Below are 22,965 nucleotides of genomic sequence, written 5' to 3' on the forward strand. Positions count from 1 at the left end.
ATGCATTTTTATCGTTTAGGTATACCTATTAGATTCATTGTATACCAAGATATTATCCGAGATAAGATATTTCTCGACATATAGGATTAACACGCATAAACGATAAATATCACCAAATCTCTTGCAAAAGGAGGTTATGTTTCCATTGGGCTTTTCACCATATCTATTTTGTAACATTCGCGAATATTTCTTTTTAATCGTACCGAATCACTGCGAATACTTGTTGATTACCTTGCTTGATATCGAGGACATAGATATAGAGAGAATCGATCAAAAGCACGACATTTAAGAAAATCCTGAAATTAGATCGCAAGAATAGATTACTTTGTTTCTTCCGTCGAACGTTAGATGGCTTATCGTCTCGTTACATACGCATATGGATAGAGTTTGACAAGGCGCATAATTAATACGCCGCCAAATGCACGTTGATTGGAAACCAACCAAAAAAAGAAGTGAGACGCCGGGAACTAAAAAGAGATATCATTCAATCTGCCATAGCCGCCAGAAACTTTAATAACTTGTAAAAGTAAAGTTAAATAAATATATCATAATTATTCTTTGATTCGCAAAGTTTCTATTTATACATACCGGCTTATCGGCGAATAACCAACGAGTTGATAACAGCTACGACGACATCTAGCGTTCGCATTTGCAAACTTATGCCGCGTAAATCGATAAAAATCGATCGACTTATAATACCTATACAACGATACGTCGTATAGATGCATTTTATGCATATGCATATTCGTGATACGCACAGGAGGGAAACATTGTATCATTGTTAAATATATTGATTATTTGCAATAATATCGTTTCGTCGTACGCACCTCGTACTTATAATTTTACAATATAAAAAGCATAAACCACGTAAAAGGGCGCGATTTTATATCGATTAATCGATAAACGATGACAGCTTTCTTAAACTTATCAACGATATGACATTAAGTAAAATAAAATGGGTACTATCGTTTGCTATATTTTTGTTAATTTTCTCTACTCTTATTTGGACTTCGATACATCTTGGTCAAATTAGCAGTATAGATATGTGAGTACACACGTGTATATGTATATATATGTATATATATATATATATATACGCGACCATTTTCATTTTAAAAAGACGTTGCAAAAATTGCATAATTTTTTCTTATCTCTCTCTTAAAACGACTCAATAAAAATTATTCGTGGCAGCCGTAATTCTAATAGGAGCGATCCAAAGCATACAAAGATATCGAACAAGGAAGAAGAGGAATCGGAATTCGGAGAATATTTAACGAGTAAAGCTGTTACTACCGATAGCGTTATCGAATATACCGACAGTTCCGGTTTTTGGGGTGTACTTCCTGGTAATCATACGATTCTTCCTTATCTTTTAATTCGAAACAATGGGGATCATTTTACAAAAGGGTCCCGTAAGAAACGAACGAGCTCGCTACAGTTTCGAATGTCTCCCTCGGCAACGTAAAGAAAATCACGTTCGTATCATGACGAACGATTGCAAATCAAACGAGTCCTTCTTTTTACAGAACGAAATAGAATCTAAAACGTGATTTTGACCACGTCGTGCCCCAATATCAAATGCATTCGATGTCAAAATCATCGAATAGTTGAAATACATTTTTTCTTATCCTTACACACACATGCATATATATATATATGCATATTTCGTTTTGTTTTCTTTTTTGTATTTATTCGTGACTTTTGGGGAAAAGGTTCGTTTGCGAACGACGAAAGGTTAAAAGAATAAGTGGTAACATCTGGCTTGCGAGAGAAGACTCTTAACTTGATTTTGTGTATATTTTCTCTAGAAGGAAGAACCATTTTGGAAGAAGAATTTCTTCTCAAGAAAATTTCAAGGCTTTTTCGAACGAACGAAGCTTTCTTCGTTCACTTTGGTGTTAATAATGTACACCAAAGTAATCTTGGCGACTGTACTTGAGAACATCGAAAGATATCTAGGATTTCAAATTACGCAGACATCAGCGAAATATTAGTTAACGTTAAAATGCGATCAAAATGCTTTTTAAACAAAGAGACAAGGTCGATCCGATCGTTTCGACGATCTTAGTAGATTTGTAACATGAATTAAGTTTCCAACGTGATGAACTTTGTCCTTTGAGTTTTCTCTCAGATTCTTCTGCTTAAAAAAACTTGTCGTATCTCGTCGTTCGTCGTCCGTCACGACGAAGGACGGTTTTCTTTTCTCATCTCTCTCTCTCTCTCTCTCTTTCCCCCTCGCAGCTCCACGGACGAAAGTAAACAAAGGACCGTCGTAATAGTCCAGTTAGTTCCATAAAGTGCTGCTAGAGCGCTCGTAACAAGGGGCGGAGCGATCGCATAAACCGAATTAACATTTTTAAAAGAATGGCCCGTATAGGAGCGCGGTGGATGTATCTTTATATTCGAGCATAGTTCGCTTCTCCTTATACCTTTAATAACATATATATGTACAATATATGTACATATATATGTATGTGTCTAGTATACATGGTATTTATATATATATATATATATATATATATATATATATATTTCTCAATCACTCACTCGGCGGTCCTCATAATACGCTGCCATCTAAGATCAAGTCGGTTTTTTCTCTTTGCATAAGACTCGTATTCGGTTCTTCGACGACAGTGATATTAAACCTTTCCATCGAAGTGATAGAACGCGTCGCGTTTACTTTCATTGCATTCTGAATGCAATGAATAGAATAAAGTCTCGTACGCGAGACGATATACCGATCATTTTCGACAATTACAAATTGAAAAAGTGGCTTTTTCGTGCTGGTCCTTGCCGGCAGGAGTTGCTTCGAAAGGTAAGTAAGGCTTATGTAATCACTTTGATCGTACGTACGCATGCCTTACGATTACTTTACTTTCCCGCCTTTTTTCCTTCCTTTTCACTTTCTCAGCGAAAATTAGATAGATTTATCTAATTTTGGTCGAGCGCAAAGCTCAACTTGATTTATCTTCAAACGTGCCGTAGTCATTTCTTTTCTTCTTTTTCTCTCTCTCTCTCTCTCTCTCTCTCCACCGGAGGAATAGTCTCTTGTTTCTGTTACACCGGATGTGACGCTGCTTTTAGATATACCAAATACGTAATATGGATTCAAAGAATAAGAAAGGTTATCGAAAAGCAACTCACGACTACGACGAGGCTTTAACACTTCGGGGAGAAAGACGAAAGGTACACAATTACATTTATTATTCATGATGATTTAAGTAGGTACTCGATACTGTCTTTGTAAGCGTCGATGCTTTTTGGTTAATAAGTTAGATTTCATTTTTTCTTTGTTTCTTTTCCCCTCTGTTCTTTTCCCCCCTTCAACCGTTTGTTTTCTTTGATCTAGCATTACGAATCATTTAAAAAGGTTGGACTGTTTATTCAGCTTTTCATATAAATTTTCAACTTAAAGTTTCTAAATGGCAATTAGAAAAACATTAGCGCGACTAAGGTATGTAATAATACCTTATATGTGTATTTGTTTACTGAGAAGGTCAAACGTGTCAATTTATCTTTATTTACATATATAATGAGCTTTATGAAGTTCGTATCAATGTCAAGGGTCTATGAAATAATAGTCCAAGTTATCTGCGAGTGGATTAATTTATGATACAATAAAATAGAAGCAAATAAATTAGAGAAATAAATGAAATATTACATATGCGTTGCAACGCATAATATAAAACGAAATATTACATATCTTACATTTCGATCTTTCATCTTCTTCATTTTCTTCTTTTCGACTTGTACGTACTTACGACAAAATTTTATGCGAACGCGTGAAATTGCTGGTGGTAACATTTGATGAAGCAAAATTCATTTACAGATAGACGAGACGACAATGGATTAGAACGAGTTGTTTTAGTTGATTTATTTTGTTTTGTCATTTTCCTAGGATTATAATATGCCGACAATTAAACGCCGTTGGCGCGCAATATTCATTCGTTCGAGCATATTATGTTTGATTATTGGCTATTAAGTATTATCCTATGCTGCGCTTGGCCATTATTCTCTCGTAGGAAGGTGAAAGAAACAATTCTTTGCTCCCTAATCTCATTCTTATCTCTTCGAAGTTGCAAAAAAGGAAATGGGAACTAATCGGGATATATGTATATATGTATATTCCGCAATTTTGTTGCAGTTGAAAGACGATCTGGAAAAGCTTAATCTCTCAAAAAGCGGATTACGACGAGCTCTGTTACAATTGACCACCGAGTCGTACGTCGTTGTCGATCGATTGTAAGTATCATCGTACGTGTACTGATAATAAGAACCACAGGGCTCCCGAAAGGACTTTTATTGCTCGATATTGACGATGAAAAATGACATTTCAATTCCAACCGTCACACAGCGTACTTGACAATTCAATGTAATAAATCGATTACTTACCTTCCGACCCACGCAACAAAAGAGATTTGGAAATTTCTCTGGCAACGACGAACTATGTAAATGCAGATAGTACTTGTCTGAGGAATGTTATAAGCGTTATATGAAGGAAATTACGAAGGGTATCGTTTTCAAAATCTATTCCGGTATTGAGGGATAGATTACGAGGGAGGCGGTTACGAGTAACGTTCAATATATTACGTTCGTTAAGAATAAGGGAATGGGGGCGTCAACGATTCGAAAGGATCGACCAATGACAAGCCTTTCGATTCAGTCCCAATTATTCAATATCTATGTTAGGTCATTGCCAATGAGAAGGAGTATCACGTGTATCGCATGCATCTCAGAATTTCTATCCTTGTGTGTGGGCCATTGCTTGCGTACTCTTTCTTTCCTCTAGCATTACTACTTACCCCGCTCGTTTCCTAATCGCGAACCTTCGAAGAAAAGATATCTTCTTTTATATATTAAGTACGTAACGCTCTCAAGTTTATCATAATATTGAATTTGACATTTTCTCCCCTATTATTATTACCCAGTTGCATTCGTAAAACTCTGATAAATCTGATGTACATTGGATAAATCGTTTTGCACATATTTATTTCGCTTTATCCCTTCTCCATCGCGTCCTTGTGTTCTATGGTGACACCTTAAAGGAATATTGAATGGTGCGAGGGAGTCCTCCTCGTGTCATACAGTCGTTTCTATTTCAAATACTTAAAGTTGCGACGAAGAATCGGTGAATTCTTCATCTCCTCAATATAACTTTTTTTTTCTCCCTCCTTTTTCTTCTCGATGTGCCTATCTTAAATTTGTTTGTCTTTTTTTTATTATTTTTTATTTCCGACCCCCTCCTCTTCCTTATCAGATCTCTCATCTCTGGGCGAGTATTTGTTCTAATCGATTTGCCAAATATTATCGTCCTTCGAATACGACCAAAAGGGACGATTATTGAAGACACGATGAAGTAAGAATTTTCTTTCGTTAAAAGGAACGGGGGAAGAAACGATAATTTTCTTTCTCGATTGTGCTTGTCTTTGTTGCGTGTCATTTGGATGCGTCGTTCGGCGATTATGTTTTTTCTTGAGATATTTCAAATATCAGTAAAAAGTAAAAGAAAAGAAAAGTGAAAAATATCCAATTAAAAAGCGGCATGAAAATATATGACGGCGGACAACGCGAAGAAAATAGAAAAGGAAATGGACAGATTTGCCGGGAAATACGAATCATTCATTTTTTATGTACTTGTATCACTTTTAACGTACGAATAAAATTCACTGATCCTATATAGAAAGGAAAATCTCTTTGTCATAAATATGTTGCGTGGTTTTTCCTCATGTCTTTTTAGTCAATTGAAATAGTACGCGACGAAAAAGTGCGAAGATTTCATTAATAATTTAAATGAAATAAAACGATTCTCTCGAAGAGTAATAATTTCAATATATAAATGAACGATCATTGAATGATCGTTTGTTGTATATGAGTGCCTGCCTTATGAAGCTTTTAATTTTTTTTTGTTTTTTGCTTTTTGTTTTTTGTTTTTTGTTTTTTTTTTGTTTTTTTTTTTTTTTTTTTTTATGCTTCAAAAACATGAAGTAATTTAATTGGAATTAAATTTGTTTTCTTTAATATGTAGTATTGCTTTCAATTTTAGGTCAAAGGAAATAATAAGCAGTATCAATGACAAGGACAGGGCACAGGATTTTGCGAGGCGCAACGAAGAATTTATACCATTTTTGCTCGACGATGAATACAATCGAAAGGATAATAGGAATAAGAAAGATTTAAATAATTCCGAAGATATAAGAAAAAGTTCAAAATGTTCTGACGAACGATACGACGAGGAGTTGGACGCAGATAGTACGTCGCAGATAATTTCAATGTCGCGTTGCACAAAGCCTCGCGTTAATCAAATTAAGATAGACGGGTTTAAATTTAAATATAAAATTAAAAGAAGAAAAGAATCGGATAAATATAAAGTAAAAAGGTCTAAACATAATAAATGTGATCATGAAGAAATATCGAAGAGTAGATCGATCGATAAAAAGGTATCGACGCAAAATACTAGAAACGGAATAATCCCCAATAATAACGATACAGATGTGATAAAGGTGCCTATTCATATAAAGGGACAAAGATTAAGAAGGCCGATTTTATGTGAGTCTAATGATGAACTGCGCGAGAAAGAATTTACCGATGATAAAGGTTGTTGTTTTTCTACACGTAAAACCATAGAAGCGGACTCCAACGCTCCTTCAAATGACAAAATAAATGATACATTAAAGGTACATGGCAACGAAATAGATACGAACGAATTGAAAACAGTTCGCCAGTGTGAACTGCGTGAAACCGTAATTATTGACAAAATTCAAAAGAATTGCAATATATCTGATATTTTTAATCGAACCTATTATTCAAGTGTAGACATGAGAAAACGAAAAAAGATTCGGGATAAATTTCACGAGATCTTTGATCAGTGCGTTACGTTAAGCGAGGAGGAGGAAGAAGAATTTATAATAAATGCTTGTATACGTACGAGACAAAGAAAGAAGTACAAAAAATTGTCGAATGTTGATAAAAATATCGAATATCCTGTAGTTTTATTAGATAAGGCAAAAAGACAACAAGATATAACATCTGATTTAATAATGGATACGGCCTGTAGAAAGACTTGTGAGATTTCAAGTATAGAATTGGTAGAAACTTTATTAAATAATAGAAATGTTAGAGAATTTGATGAAGATCATACTGTCTGTGATAAAGATGTATTTACTATGGAAATCAAACTTTGCGGGAACGATAGCGTCCAAAAAGATAATATTATAAAGTTTCCTTTGGTTCGCGATAATAATGAGCAAATTGAAATGAATCCTTCTAATAATGAATTACCGAGTAAAACTTTTAATGTCTCCGTAATAGATGACATTGCTGAAGTAACTCAGCCGGAAGAAGCGCACAATGAGATCGTTGAATCAACAGAATCGATTAAGGTAGAAACAAACGAATCATCTGATTTTAGCGTTTACAATCGAGACTTTAATGATACAAATGTTAAAGTATTAACTAATGACGCTATTAAAATAAGAACATTGTGCGAAAGGCCTAATAATAGTAGTAGTAGCAGTGGTAGCAATAATAATAATAATGATAATAATGGTAATAATGATAATAATGATAATGATGATAATGATAATAATGATGATAATAATAATAATAATAATGATGATGATAATAATGATGATAATAATAATAATAATAATAATAATAATAATAATAATAATAATAATAATAATAATAATAATAATAATAATGGCGACGACGACGACAAAATCACCTGCCATGTATCAAGAAATAATTATAGCAAAGAAGTGCAATTAGATAGAGATTCTGAGGACGCCAGTATTAAAAGTACAATTACAAGTGCAGCTGTTAATTCGGATGCCCCTGTAGAGAAAATATTAGAAAAGTCTAGAGACAGAGGAAATCTGTCAAAGACTTCAAAAGCTGACACATCCTTTGAAACGCCAAAGAAAATAGACGATGCAATAATAGCGAATATTAATTTTACAGAATTCTCCGGAAGAAATATTAATGATAACAATGCGGATATAGAAGTTGAGGTAAAACCCACGTATACCGAAACTTGTGAAAATATCCAAAGTAATCCTAAGGTATATGATAAGGAAAACATGATAAATGATGATAGTTTAAAATCGTCTAAACAAGATATTAACGAAGATTTAGGACAACTTTTACGAATGAATATAGATAAAAATTACAGAATAGAATCGATTGGTAATACCATTAGCATTCAGGAAAATGTTGAATCACATACAAATCAGGATATAATAGTAAAGGACATTTGCAAAAATCAATTGAGGTCTAATAATGATTCAACAAACAACAATGGTGAAATAGAGGTAGTATTAGAGGAATCAACATGTGGTATTATCGAAGAAAATAACGATACGTCTGTTATAAAAACGATACGTCTGGACAATGAAAAAATTAATGACTCTTCGTTCAATACAATCGATTTCAAACAGGATAGTAAGCTCGACGATTGTCCTTATAATTTTATACAATCAAAAGGAATAAAAGGAAACAAAATAAGGGTTCTTTCTAGCGCAGAATTAGGCTCTAGATGGTGTCCTACTCCCGTGGACACGTCCCTAACTGAACCTATTAACGCATTGGTTAATGAAACAACAGTCCCTACTAATGTTAATGATACGCCATCTGAGCGTATCACGGATCGTAAACGATCGACCAAGGATGCAATAGTACTCGACAACAAGTACCCGTCTCTATCCTATACAGAATATTATTTAATATCCATTCATAGACGTATAATGCGTATACGTGCGTTAGAAAAGAAATTCTCGTCGAATGATGGTCGAAATGTGTCCGCCAAAGTTAAAGAATTAATAAATAATGATATGCGGTTTAATTCAAACTTTATAGTGCTTCTCGAGGAATTACTTAATTTGGGTAAGGAATTGAAAATAAGGGATTTAAAGAAAGTTATACGATACGCAGCATCCGTTATCAACAAATCTTTCCTAACGCCCGAATATAAACCTATATCTTTGCAAGAAATAGCGAATTATATGACATTATTCGATAAATCAATCTCTGAAACATTTACATTTACTTCTAATGCTTCATCTACTAAATCCAGTTCTAGTAATGCATCTACATTTACTTTTGACAATGGCTTTACGTCTACTTCCAATGACTTATCCGCAACTATTGCACCAGTAATTTCCAAACAATTATCAAACAATGCCAATAACGTGGCACAGGTAGTTTTAACGAACGTTCAAAATTTACATGCCCCGGCGGCGGCAGAGGTTCAAGTAATTTACAATGATTTACCAAAGAAAAATGTATACACCTCTATTGGACCGAATCAAAAGCAGGAATGTATCGTTCCGAATTTACAAACATTGAAAAAGTCTAATACATCGATTTTATACGCATCTCCTCCTCCTCCTCCTCCTCCTCCGATGGCGGCGGCGGCGGCGGCGGTCCAATCGATGCATAGAAACGTGCAATTGTTGAAAGAAAATCGACAATTGTATAAGACGTCCATGCCGTGTTACGGTAAACAATCGATCCAGCAACAATTTATACCAGGAATTACGTTTTATAATCCTGCCAATTCAAATTCCATGCAATCACAGAATAACAAATATATTACTCGGGGATTAAATTTAAATGAAAATGTACAATGTTTTATAGGGAACAATGCGAAATACGCATCTCAAATGGCAGGTCAAACAAATACTACCGTATCGCATAGAATCGATAACCCAAGGGACATGTCCAAGTTGTCATATGCCCGACAGGCGCCGCAACAAATCGACATGTCTTATAATGTACCGCAAAGATTTCCTATTCAAATGGCACAGGATATTAAAAGCTCACAAATCTCATGCTCTATGACATTGTCTGCCCAACTCCCAATGGTACATTTTAATAATTCAGAAAATTTACTACAAAGAATAAATAAAATTCCATGCGAATTGTTAGTTCAAATATGGGATCAAGTAACCTATTGCCTCGAAGAAAGTTTCTTTGATTGTAGACCACACGAGATATACGATAAGGGCACTTGTGTTTTAAAACTATTTCACGTAGGATGGAAAGAGAAAATATATAAATTTATTCGCTACAAATCCCGGCAAAGTAGCGTCGAATCAATAAGTAATCTAAAAAGTAAACTAGCTAAATATATATATAAAACGGCAACAATGGAAGTTCAAAAGAGCATATGGCAGGTATATCTTCAAAAACAGAAATCTCAACAATTAACAGATACGATGAAGATATTAATTCAAGATATGATAAGTAAAAGTCATGTTAATGTAGAATCAAACTGTGGATCGAAAACCGAAGCGAGCCGATCTTCTAAATCACAAAAGGAAGAACTGGACAATACAGAACTCGGTAAACAATCTGATTTACTTTCGTTAAAAAATCTAACGAAAGATATTAATAAAAGTGACGCAATATCAAATATTTCGCAAAGTACATTGCCCATTGACAATAACAACAAATTCGATAATGAATTAGTTTCAATTAATGAAATGAATCGTAACGAAGGAGACGCGGTAGAACCTTTTACAAGGTTAAAAAATATATTATCGGAATCGGGTGGTACATTGTCCAATTTAAGAAATAAGGATATTAAAGAGGGTAATATTACGGATAACAGTGATCCTCGGCTATTCGATTCGAGAGAAAGCCCGATCTCGTCTGAGCCGCCGCATATAATAGACGTACGAAGCATATCTCCAACTTCATTTAATACGATTAAGGAAGTTTTGCCTTTTCCTATTAATGATTTGCAATTATCTAATATTAACGACGATACTAAAGAGAATGGAATTGAAATAAAAATTCAGATTCCAGAAGATGTAATCTGTTTGAATTGTTCTAAGATAAGTACGGTTGTTTGCGAAATTTGTTTACAAGCTCATTATTGTTCTAAAGAATGTGCAGCATCGCATTGGATAGAAAAACATCATAAGTATTGTAAGCCCCATTGTGTAACAGGGGCGCCATCGAAAGATAAACTTGTTTAGCCCCGAATAGTTGAAACTTTGATCGGTCTTCATTATATCACCTCTTAATAATCATCCATATAATATTATTATTATTTTTCTATCCCTTTCTGCATACATTTCTTTCTCCTTTTTTTCTTCCTTTTCCTTCGACTACTTGGTAAATTATCATATATATATATATATATATATATATATATATATACACATATATAATTTTGTTAAGGACAAAAACAATATTTATAAACTGTCGGTAATCGACTTAATCGACGTGCTACTTATTTTCAATTACTATGTATGTTACATAGATGCGGCTGTATCGAAGATTTCAAAAACGTACAATGACTTTTTATCTTTTATTACCGTTTTATCTTTGTTAATAAAGAATTATATTTTTTTTAACGTAATCTCTACAATTCTAAACTGAAGTTTAAACGAACTTTTAATAGATACAATAACTTATCAACTCTCTCTTGGTTATTATATTATTTTCTAGGTACTTGATATTAAAATTAAAAATAAATCCTCATATGAGAAGATCTTGTTAATTTATTCAAACTGTTCCTTCCAGAGAATAGAACAAAGGATTAATTTATTTATATATACTATCTTTTGAGGAACCTATAAATAGTACTAGTAGACGCTAACGAATTTCTTATTCTTCATAGCCCGTTGGTAAGGCATTTACATGTGGATTATGAAAGAATGATCGTTGTCCATCTCCCCAAGGAAAACGCTAAATGATAAGTAAATGATAAAAAAACACAGAAATTCATATATATTAGTCGTGCGGATAACTTTTTATATATATATATATATATATATATATATATATATATAAAAATATATATATATATATATTCATATAGATACCCTGTTTCTGATTCTTAAATGTTCATAAGGAATAAATTCTGCTTTCTTATGATGTCCTTCATTTAGATAGCAATTCAATGCAGACAAAATAGTGGCTGGAATGCCGACGAATATGTATAAATTTCTCCACAAACGCGTGCTATCCCCTGCAAAAAATAATTATTATGTAATTATTATGTAAATAATATGTTGTTGCTGATGCGACTAACAATTTTCTCTCTCCATGTGTGTATATATATATATACAATATATACAAATAAGTTTAGAAGTATTTAATGCAAAGGTAAATGTTTTAGACAAGATTACATATAAAGATTATAAAACGTATCTGACGATACGTTACGATGACGACAGGTCAGTAACAAGGGCATATTTAATGACGGACATTGTTTATTATATTATATGACGAATTGAGTAACGCTTTAATTATATAAATTTATTACCTTTTTCAGTGCTTGCTGCTGCTGCACTCGCAAAATTTCTCGCAAATTTACGATTAAAGCTTGAAAAAGCCATGGCTGATGTCTTACTTTTCTTCCTTACATTGACGTAATAAGTCCACTGATTAAGCACTCCCAAGATGTAATGTATTGTGTTATTTTCCAGATGGTAAAGTTGGTGATCGTTTTGCGAACGAAAGTGCGCGAAGCGAACTCTATTATCAGGTTTGCTTTTCTATACATCTTATTAATGTGATCTCTCGGTAGATGGCCTTTATAGTGTAACAATTCTTGCCACGTGACATCGTCTTCAAAGTTTTCGTAGAACGTGGATCATTCAAACGACATTATGTGAAAATAATATTTTTAGTTTTAATATTTCATTCGAAATATTATTTTTATCTATAAAGTTATTTAAAATATTTACCATATATCTTTATTCTTTACAGATTTATATTGATTATCGTATTCTGCTGGTTGATATCTTTTTAATTTTGCATTATTTACGTATACACACGCATACTCACATTCTTCTTTATCACAATATATCCGAAGAATCACTTTAATGTCAAATCGTATGCTTTTATCATTTTATAATAATAAGATCAAGTTGGTTTTCAATGAAACAACCGTTCAAATATTATAGTATAATATTTCTAATCGTAGAATTTTCAGCGAATAAATAATGGACGTGCATTCGTGGTATATATATATATATATATATATATACATACATGCATGCAGGCATGCATACACACGCATACCTGTTCAGATGTTAGAATTTCAAAGATGCGCGGGGAAGTGATTCCATTTGTTTCTTTCCTATCGATTGTATTTTAAACTGGACAATCGCGTTATTACCTTTTTGCTGGATGGGCAATTCCAACGTAAAGAAAAAATACCACGACCATCAGAAATATGCTAGTCAGGTATTTACGTGATAATTATTCTAACCTCTAAATACTGAATAATTTATTTCATAACATAAAACGCAAAAGAAAAATAATGACGTTTCATTGGACAATTGCGTTAAATTTGTTAATTAATACACACACACACACACACACACGCACACATGTGTATATATCTTTTACAGTATAGTCTCATTGACATCATCGGTGGGAGTTGTGCTGGATCAACGAGATCATTTCAAGTAGAAATCAAATCATGGTCACGGTCCTCCTATAGAAGGTAATTTTTACATGTTTATTTTTGTGTTATACATTAATGGAGAAAGCATACTGTCTCGTACAGTTGGAACAAAAGCATATTCCATGATTCTTTTAGTTCTTCTAAAACGGCCTGGCCGATACCTAGGTCTGAAGCTATCTTTCTGCCAGAATTTAAAGTCAGAAAGATGACTTTAAATACAGAATATAGCTTTCTCGACGTCATTGCTAAAGGTGCATATGGAAGAGTTTATAAGGTTCAGAGTCGGGAAAATAGACAAGTTTTTGCTTTGAAAGTTATTAGCAAAGCTAAAATTATCACCGAGAATGCCGTTACTCAGGCAAAACAGGAGGTATTACGATCTCTTTGGACATCTATATTACTATAGATATACAAAACTAAATAATCATATTTTATAGGTAGCTATACAAAGAATGGTCGGGCATCATCCCTTTATTGTAAATTCTACCCATAGATGGCAAAGTAGTAAAACGTTATACATATGTAAGTTTATTTTATGATATATAATGAATATTTTTTGGCATAACATTTTACATTATTTACATTCTGCAGTAACAGATTACATGTGCGGCGGGGAATTATTTTCATTAGTAGAGAAGTATGGGTGTTTGCCCGAACAAGTAGTTAGAATATATGTCGCCGAAGTTGCTTTAGCTATTGGTAAAAATCTATAAAACATATTTCAGATTTCGTCGTTTAACACTTGGCATTTCATCATAAAAAAGTATTATTTGCTTTAAGATTTTTTACATAATGCTGGAGTGGTGCACAGAGATTTGAAAGCAACAAATATTTTATTGGACGAAGAAGGGCATGCTATGATTATAGATTTTGGTTTATCCAAGTGGTTACATCGTACGCAAAGGACAAATACTTTCTGTGGGACTCCTGAGTACATGGGTAATTCAGAGAGTGCGCGCGCGCGCGCCCGCGCGCGTGTATCATTTTTCTATTTAAAATTTAAACTACACTCTCCATATGCCTTTCCATTTTTTATCAATTTCAGCGCCAGAAATTTTAAAAAGGCAATTTTATGGTCAAGAAGTCGACTGGTGGTCTCTTGGTGTTTTGATGTGCTTTCTACTCACCAATCGGGTATGTAATATAAACTTATTCTTCATTATTCGTATTCATATATAATTCAAAATAATTTTTAAATAATGAATAATTATGTTTAAATTTTTAAACATTAATTTCATTCTGTCATATAACTGGTTTAAAAGCAAATCCGATCGTAAGACTCCGTGGCGCAACGGTAGCGCGTCTGACTCCAGATCAGAAGGTTGCGTGTTCAAATCACGTCGGGGTCAAAATTCCCTCTTTTTTTTATTTTTTATCCTTTTACTTAAGCTCACTTTATTTAATAACGCGTATATATAAAAATAAATTTCATCGTGTAGTTTGTTGTTGAAGCAATTATTTTTTACATAAATTTATTTCAACAATACAAGTTTGCTTCGGACGTCAAGAAGGGAAATAGGAACGATTAAACAAATACGATGATAAGTTTCGCAAATATTAGAAATAGAAACGCGTACATATTTTAAAAATTGTCTCCGATGAAATGACGTATTTTGAAATCAACAAAAATTAATAAATAAATTATATACATATATGTGTGTATAATTTATGTATGTATGTATATATATATATATATATAAAATTTGAAAATGTACGAAATGCTGAGAGACCAAAAAGAAATATTATTATTCCTCTTCGCCCCCGGGTGGGCTCGAACCACCAACCTTTCGGTTAACAGCCGAACGCGCTAGCCGATTGCGCCACGGAGGCGATTGAAACTCTGATTTGCTAGAATATCTTGGTATGTCCCACTTGTCTCTCGAACTTATTCATTTTCATTTCTTTAGGGAGATAAACTCTTTCATAATCTTTTGCATAAGAAAAAAAAAAAAAAAAAAAAAAAACAAAAAACAAAAAAAAAAAAAAACAAAAAAAGATATAGAGAATAATCCAAAAACATTGGGCAATATGAAAATATAAATATTTGTTGCGATTTATAAGATACGTATCTTGTTTCTTAGAATACTCTGATAGAGAGTATGACCTCTCAAAGATCTCACGGTATTTCAAAAGGCAACTTGTTTTTTCTCGTTGACATTACTAAAATCGTTGATGATCGTAAGTGAAGAGGATGAAAAGAAAAAAGAAATAAGAAATGAAAAAATGAAGAAAGAATCAGTCATTTGCGTTAGGACATACTTAAATACGCTATAATTCATTCCATTTAGCCGTGCTCACTCGATTCATTGATACATCAAAGAATCTTGCGATAGATTGCAAAACTTTCTGCGCCTTGACATTTCGTCGAGTACAGCGACCTTATAGATCTTCACTGTTTATACGCCATCGACTTTTCATACGGCCTTCGATGAGTCGATGCTTTCGCGCATATTACGAATAAATGTCGCGCTCTATCGTTCTTGTCTTGCGCAAAGAAATTCTTCGTGGGAAGGCTACATTTTTTTTTTCTTTAAGGAAAAAGCACGGGTCTTTATTTTCACTTACGATTGGTCGTCAATTACGACTAATTCTAACTTATGATATTAATATCCAAGTGTTAGATAAAATCTCCAAAAAGTAAATCCTCGAATATACTTTAGGTACACCATAAGAGGTACGTTCTATACAGGACAAATATCGTTGAACTTGATTACTCTCCTTCTTCTTTTTTCTTTTACAGTGGATTGGTATCAGTAACGTCATGTTTACGTGAGAGATGACAGTAATAATAATTATTATTATTATTATAACGATGATGACAGCAATAATACAAATAATAATATTATTAATAATAGTGGAACTGGTACTAAATCGTAATAATAAAATAATAGTAGTAGTAGTAGTAGTAGTAGTAGTAGTAGTAGTAGTAGTAGTAGTAGTGGTAGTAGTAGTAGTAGTAGTAGTAGTAATAATAATAATAATAATAATAATAATAATAATAATAATAATAATAATAATAATAATAATAATAATAATTGTGGAACTGCTACTAGATCGTAATAATAATAATATTAATATATAATAATAATAATAATAATAATAATAATAATAATAATAATAATAAAAATAAAATAATAAAATAATAAAATAATAAAATAATAAAATAATAATAATAAAGATAATAATAAGGAGAAGAAGAATGACGCGTTAACTCTAAGAAAACAGACTCGAGAACTAATTGCTAATCTATCGGAATGGGTCTGGTTAGGTGTGGTCGAGTGTTCGTTCGAAAAAAAAAAGAAATAATAAAAAGGACATACACACATATATTTCTTTATATATATATATGTATATATAAAATTGCGGGAGTCCCGGGATAAGGATGTTGCAAAAAAAAAAAAAAAGTAAGAAAAAAAAGAAAAAGTAAAGTCAGGAGAGCAGAAGAGATTCGTCCTCGCGTACCATCCATCGGAAGTAAGAGCCGTGTTGTAGTTGTCGTACGTCAGGACGAACGAGGGTGCAGCTCGGTGTAGAAAAAATTCGCCGAACCGGATCCTCAGGAAGAAGGACGACCATGTGTACTACTTCGGACTCGTTTTCGAATCGGGTCGCGATTCGTCATGTGGTCATCCTACTTCCCTGGTCCCTCCTTTCTATCTTTTTTCTATTTTCCTCGCTAAAAAAATTCGTCTCTTGAGATATTCGAAATCGTAGCGCGCCGGGGTATATACACCCTAACACAACTGTCGATCGGATGTGTTTTGTCTCGTTTTCTCTTCTTGCCACCTCGTCTCTCGCTCGCTCGCTCGCTCTCTCTCGCTCTCTCTCTCTCTCTCTCTCTCTCTCTCTCTCTCTCTCTCTCTCTCTCTCTCTCTATCTTTCGACATATACATACGTTCACACACGCGCACACATCCACATTGATGCTCGCACACTCTCTTTATTTTTTTTCTTTTCTCTTTTTTTTTCTTTTTTCTTTTTTTTTTTTTTTTTTTTTTTTTTTTTTTTTAATTAGTTTGTAATTTTTTTTGTTGTTTAATATCTTTCTTTCCTATAATCTTGCCCTGACATTCCGTCGTTCACACTCGGCGATTCTTCCTCTCTCCCTCTTTTCCTCTATCTTGATCGATCTTCCTTCGGGGATGGTCTCGTGCATTTCTTGCCGATCGTGTCAACGAGCGTCGTCCCTTTATGAGGCGCTCTTCTCCTCGCTGTTACTCTGGCTGCTGTTCTCCTCGCTCTTTTTGCTGGCGTTACTGCTCTGAAGGAGTGGCGGACTATTATCCTCTTGTGCCGAAGAGGAGGATGAGAGAGCCTTCAACTGGGTCGACGAGTCAACGTTCGCGTCCTTTACTTCTTCAGGTTTTGGCAACAACTCTGGCTTTGATTCCTCTATCGCTTTCGACGATTTTTCCTCGGAGGAAGATTTTTTGTCATCGTCATCGTCCTCTTCGCTGCTATTCTTAGCGTCTTCCTTTTCGACCGATTTGTCTTCTTCAGAAGAGGATTCCTTCGAGCGTTCCTTTACATCAGTGGCGATGCCAGGAGCAGCAGCAGGAGCAGCAGCAGGAGTAGGAGCATGGAGATGGAGGACGGCGGCGGCGGCGGCGGCGGCGGCGGCTATTTCCGATTTGGTCTCTTGTTTCAGAGATTCTTCAGTTTTTGATTTCGCCTGTTCCTCTTCCGCCGCAGAAGCGTCTCGCTTGATCTGGCTAGATTCCTCTGGCTTTGCGGCAGCGTCGGCATCACCTTGGGATTGTTTCTGTTCCTTTGCCGCTTCCTCGGATTCAGCGCTCTTAGCTTCCTTCTCGGCTTGAGGCAACGCACCCGACTTATCGTCGGCTTTAACATCTTCCTTTTGATTGCCATTTGACGAGGAAGAGCTCGCTGGTTCTATCGGTTTTTCGATCTCTGCGGCTGTACTTTCGGATGCTACGGTACCATTCTTTTCCTCAGTTTGGCTCTTCTTTTCGTCCTCTTGATCCTTGTTGCCTGCATCTTCATTAATTGGAGATTTCTCGAGTATTACAGTTGATACAAATTCCTCGGCATCGCGAGTCACACGATCTGGTTTCTCCTCGGCCTTGACCTCCTCTTTCAATGGTTCCTCGTTCTTATTGGCTTCGTTCGAATTTTCAACCGTCTTCACGGCTTCTTGAGCTTGACTTTCAACAGACGCTGGCACAGCTCCTGCCTTCAGTAAAGAACTTTCCGCTTGCTCCACGGATTTTTTCTCTTTTTCTTTTGGCTCCTCCTCCTTCGCTGCTACATCTCTCTTCTCTTGGGACTCCTCGCTGGATTCGGCGCTCTTCCCTTCGGCCGGTGCTGCTTGCTCCTGAAATAATGGAACGACGAATTAATAAAGTTAAACACGCAATTGGTTCGGACACCGTTCCACTTTTCCCTTTCTTTTCTTTTGTTTCGTTTTATTTTCTTTTTCCTCGTTTAGGTGCGCCTGACTTACCTTCTTCTCGGCCGCTTCAGCTGGTGCTTGTGGTTGTGCCTCGTCTGACGTAGCTTGTACGGTTTCCTTCACTTCGGACGCTGCTTCCTTCAGACTTTCATCCTCCTTCTTAACCTCTCCAGACTGTTGTTGTTGCGGTGGCTGCGGCACAACTTGTGCTTCGGCATTTTGTTCAGGGAATTCCTTTTTTTCGTTAGCTTGCTCCAATGATGCCTCGCGAGCTATCGGCTTAGATTCCTCTTCCTTCTTTTCCTGGGACGAGGAGGAGGATAGAGGTTGCTGAGAATTCTCGCTTTTCGGATTTGGTAATTGAGCTTCGGCCGGAAGTTCTGCTTTAGCCTCTGCGCTTTCCACAAGAGCTGGCGCCGATGACGGTTCTGCTGGTGCGATCGAAGACGCGGCAGTATCGGAAGAGACATTGGCGGCTTCTTCGGAATTCGCGGAGGCTGCTTTTTCGAGCGGTACCACGGTCGGAGGTGCTTCTGCTTCGTGATGATTCGCCAAGGGAGCAGCCCTTGCTCCCAGCAAGCACACCATCGTTATTAGGACGAGCTTCATCATCTTGATCGATCTGCAACGAATCGCAACGTATCTCTCGTAATGATCGTCTTTATCGCGTAGAAATAATAATAACCGTGATTATAATTTCCTCTTTCACCGTTGAGAATTTTTATGACGTACGTACACGTATGTACGCTTTCAATGACAATTTCCCGATAGAGAATGATCGAGACAGTGGAAGAACGAAAAGAAAAGAGAATCGAAGAGAGAGGTCGAAACATTCACGACGTTTATCGACGAATATCGATCGTAGATACTGTTCGTACAACTTCGTATGCACATATCTATACACGGATATAAATGTTTATATGTATGATGAATGGTCAGTTAAGAACGAGAATAGTTGGGAGCTCTTTTCGCTTTTGAATGGAACGCGAAGGGTAGCGACGAGGAGTATCGGATTTGCTGATGCTGCTAACGTTGCTGGTGCAAGAATCGGCAGGAAGAAGAGGGACGGATGACATTGAGCCGAATGCATTGAATAAGGCGAGCGCGTTATGGAACTAATGACAGGATGCACGCCCCTCACGCTTGTTACGCGTATGACTCTCTCTCTCTCTCTCTCTCTCTCTCTCTCTCTCGCACATACACACTCTGCGTATTTCTCCTCGCGCACGCGTTTCGCGAGCTGGCGCGTGTCTCTGAATAAAATCCTTGATCATGGCCGGAAACGGATAATCTTACGATCGAAGAAGACATCTTTTCTTTCTCATCGAAAGGATGTATCGAGTGTTAGCCAATTTTAGGTATTATTTATCTTGGGTAAAGTCGAGTGTCCGGTGTGTCCCCTCGTAATAGTCAACGCGTTAACCTTCTTAACATTCAGGGAAAGCTTCCGTCGAGGAAACGACGTGCAAAAACGGAGAGGGATCATTTTCTCGAAAGTCCTTGAGAATTTACGATATACCATGCGATGTTTTATTATGGTAGATAATCATTTACTTTTGAACGGTATTGTACGGACAAGAGAGCGTGAAAACGAACGCAAATATGCCTCCCATTCAAAAGCATTAAACACACGATCGCGATGACAAAGGCAATCTCTTTCTCTCTTTCTCCCGTCGCGCGTGTATCATCAAATTCAATTTTCTTCGATGTTAAATATATCGTAAATAAAAGAAAATCTTGAGATAATTTTGTTCGGTTCGATGAAAAGACACTTTCAAATAAACTTTGAAACGAAATGGAATGCAAACGTTCGCGATCGGAAAGAATCGAGAAAGGGAAAGATCGCGACGGAGTATGGTACGAAGAGATAGATGGATAGAGAGAGAGAGAGAGAGAGAGAGAGAGACAGAGAGACAGAGAGAGAGAGAGAAAGAGAGAGAGAGAGAGAGAGAGAGAGAGAGAGAGAGAGAGAGAGAGAGAGAGAGAGGGAGAGAGGGAGGGAGGGAGGGAAGGACACACAACGGTCCGTCCAGTTTTTATCTCGACTAGCTTGATTTCGCGTTTGGCAACATACGTAACAACGCCGATAGTCCGTGGCTTGCTCGCGCAACCACGAAGTTCTTACGAAGGCGATCGACTCGGAGAGATCTTTGGCAACGATCGAAGCTTACTCGTACCTACTCTTTCGAATCTTGCCAGCGTTCAGTTAGCGAGGGCGTATACGACATTCCGTAGAAAATCGTTGCTCGTCGATGAAAGGATATTTTCTCGTTGTTTTTCTCTCTTCTATTTTTATTACCAATAATTTCTTTCAGCTAATAATTTTCGTAATAATTATGAAAACATAAAATAAATAAAATCTGTATAAGTAGACTTACTGTAGTTGTAGAGTTTAAGCTATAATTCATTTCAGATCGTTCACCTTGCTTCTATGTTAAGAGTAGTATTATATGATTGATTCTACGATTGAAGGTAAATTGGAAAATGAGATTCGAGAACTGAATTCGATTATCGGATTTCGAAGGAAGAGCGTTGATTATTTCTCTCTCTCTCTCTCTCTCTCTCTCTCTCTCTCTCTCTCTCTCTCTTTCATCATAGAATCGGACAAATGCGATGCGAGCTCGCATCGGCTCGATAGGGAGAGAGGAAATGCCTGTGAAAGATGATGGACACCCATTACCTCATCAAGATCATCAGAGTTGGAATAATGGTAGCGCTTACAAAAGAAGAATGCGGGGAACGATCGAGCGATCCAACGTCAATGACGTTGACGTTCCTCTTGTTCTTCTTTATGCTCTTTTCCGCTTTGAATTTTGCGCAAATTTTCGAAGGATCAAAAATAGTTGACGACGTTCGATAGCATCGACTTTGTTATCGTTGTAATAACGTTTATTATCGAAAAGTACACATTTATCATTGTTCTCAAACTTTTGCCCTTTCGTTCATTAAACGAAACGCGTTGACAAGAGGAAGTCGCGACAGGTCGTACGCCGACGTTGATTGCAATGTTAAAAGATTAATGAAAGAGAATAATTAGATATCGCACGAGTTCCTGAGAGAGAGAGAGAGAGAGAGGTAAAAGTGAAGAAACAGAAAATGAGACGAGAGCGTTACATCGAAGCGAATGAGCAAGTGAGAGAGAAAATTACACAAAAGGACCGTTGAGAAATCGGCACGATTTAGACTAATTATATGTCCTGTCGATGATTTTTTTAACGCGTTTGACTTACTCTTTTTCTTTTCTTCTCGCTCTAATTTCGCGATTCGGGACGTAAACTACTACTCGTTGTAGTTTCTCTCTCTTCTCTTTTTTTATCTCTTGTCGTTTTAAAAGAAGAGCGGCACGATTCGTGAAATCGTCAGTCGCTCATTTCGTCTTCTTGCAAAATTTCTTTCGCAAGTCTAACAATCCAACTGTAATCGCAGACTCTCTCCCATTCTCTCTCTCTCTCTCTCTCTCTCTCTCTCTCTCTCTCATTGTCTCTATAATTGAAAGCAATATTTTTAATCATATTTATAAATATTGTTTCTTCGATTGAAAATAACACTAGAGATCACTCGAAAGATAAATCGATAGATGGAACAAGAGAGAAAGAAAGAGAGATAATTAAATGAGAAGAAAAATGCTGTAATTGTTTAATTCGGTACTCACGTTATTTTAATCTTCCTCTATCGTCAAACTCGTTACAACGGACGTGGGGAAAAGCACCAACAAGCAACGGCAATAAGCGAGTCTTCTTCCTCTTTGCTCCTTTGATTCGACGCGAGAAACTCCACGAGAACCGATAGAATACCGATTATATGTATCTCCCTCTTTCTCTTTATTTTTCTCTACGATATGATTTAGCTATCTAATACATATATGTATATATATATATATACATATATATATATATATATATACTCGCGAATGGTCGTCGCGCGCGTGCGATAACGCTCGTTTGCAAAGTACCGTGGTGATCGGGATGAAGGTTGGGTCGTGTGTCGAGATGGAATCGTCCGGGCCTTGCTTATATACCCATTTACCCACTCGACGAGCCGACAGGATCGCGCAGGGGCCCCTCTGCTGTCCTCCTCCACGAGGGAGGGGCCCCTCTCCTCTTACTCTTTTCTCTCTCTCTCTGTCCCT

The 22,965-nt window shown here is 36.0% G+C and overlaps 5 protein-coding genes and 2 non-coding genes across 10 annotated transcripts in view; 3 read left to right on the forward strand and 4 right to left on the reverse strand.

Moving 5' to 3' along the window:
* LOC124955306 (SREBP regulating gene protein) overlaps nt 1–376 on the reverse strand; it is a 1,792-nt gene extending 1,416 nt beyond the window's left edge. Inside the window, exon 1 of one of the 2 annotated variants that reach the window (XM_047509552.1) lies at nt 232–376. In XM_047509552.1, the coding sequence (XP_047365508.1) occupies nt 232–252 (21 nt within the window). In that variant the 5' untranslated portion in view covers nt 253–376. The other variant, XM_047509550.1, reaches the window with a different exon arrangement.
* Nucleotides 377–2,363: 1,987 nt separating this feature from the next.
* Nucleotides 2,364–11,724, forward strand: LOC124955311 (putative histone-lysine N-methyltransferase 1). Its single transcript, XM_047509562.1, has 4 exons — nt 2,364–2,815; nt 3,085–3,186; nt 4,145–4,242; nt 6,044–11,724. The coding sequence occupies exons 1-4, from the start codon at nt 2,702–2,704 to the stop codon at nt 10,977–10,979; spliced, it is 5,250 nt and encodes a 1,749-aa protein (XP_047365518.1). The 5' UTR covers nt 2,364–2,701; the 3' UTR covers nt 10,980–11,724.
* Nucleotides 11,488–12,436, reverse strand: LOC124955308 (cytochrome c oxidase subunit 6A2, mitochondrial-like). The gene is made up of 3 exons (XM_047509556.1): nt 12,275–12,436; nt 11,832–11,977; nt 11,488–11,694 (listed from the first exon to the last, which is right to left on the reverse strand). Exons 1-3 carry the CDS (start codon nt 12,345–12,347, stop codon nt 11,614–11,616), a joined length of 300 nt encoding a protein of 99 aa, XP_047365512.1. The 5' UTR covers nt 12,348–12,436; the 3' UTR covers nt 11,488–11,613.
* Nucleotides 12,437–12,589: 153 nt separating this feature from the next.
* Nucleotides 12,590–22,965, forward strand: part of LOC124955304 (serine/threonine-protein kinase S6KL-like) — a 38,158-nt gene continuing 27,782 nt past the window's right edge. Inside the window, exons 1-8 of one of the 3 annotated variants that reach the window (XM_047509543.1) lie at nt 12,655–12,846; nt 12,938–13,200; nt 13,368–13,462; nt 13,559–13,793; nt 13,861–13,945; nt 14,015–14,122; nt 14,204–14,362; nt 14,469–14,557. In XM_047509543.1, coding sequence (XP_047365499.1) covers nt 13,144–13,200; nt 13,368–13,462; nt 13,559–13,793; nt 13,861–13,945; nt 14,015–14,122; nt 14,204–14,362; nt 14,469–14,557 — 828 coding nt within the window. In that variant the 5' untranslated portion in view covers nt 12,655–12,846; nt 12,938–13,143. Of the gene's footprint in view, nt 13,201–13,367; nt 13,463–13,558; nt 13,794–13,860; nt 13,946–14,014; nt 14,123–14,203; nt 14,558–22,965 lie in introns of all 3 variants that reach the window. The other 2 variants (XM_047509544.1, XM_047509545.1) reach the window with 2 other exon arrangements.
* Nucleotides 14,701–14,772, forward strand: Trnaw-cca. The gene has a single exon. It is a non-coding gene; the product is annotated as a tRNA-Trp (tRNA).
* Trnan-guu lies at nt 15,180–15,253 on the reverse strand. Its single transcript has one exon. It is a non-coding gene; the product is annotated as a tRNA-Asn (tRNA).
* LOC124955302 (neurofilament heavy polypeptide-like) lies at nt 17,400–22,823 on the reverse strand. The gene is made up of 3 exons (XM_047509539.1): nt 22,489–22,823; nt 18,888–19,458; nt 17,400–18,758 (listed from the first exon to the last, which is right to left on the reverse strand). Exons 2-3 carry the CDS (start codon nt 19,446–19,448, stop codon nt 17,613–17,615), a joined length of 1,707 nt encoding a protein of 568 aa, XP_047365495.1. The 5' UTR covers nt 19,449–19,458; nt 22,489–22,823; the 3' UTR covers nt 17,400–17,612.

Source organism: Vespa velutina, chromosome 18 (assembly GCF_912470025.1).
Source record: "Vespa velutina chromosome 18, iVesVel2.1, whole genome shotgun sequence".
In the NCBI taxonomy this organism is placed as follows: domain Eukaryota; kingdom Metazoa; phylum Arthropoda; class Insecta; order Hymenoptera; family Vespidae; genus Vespa; species Vespa velutina.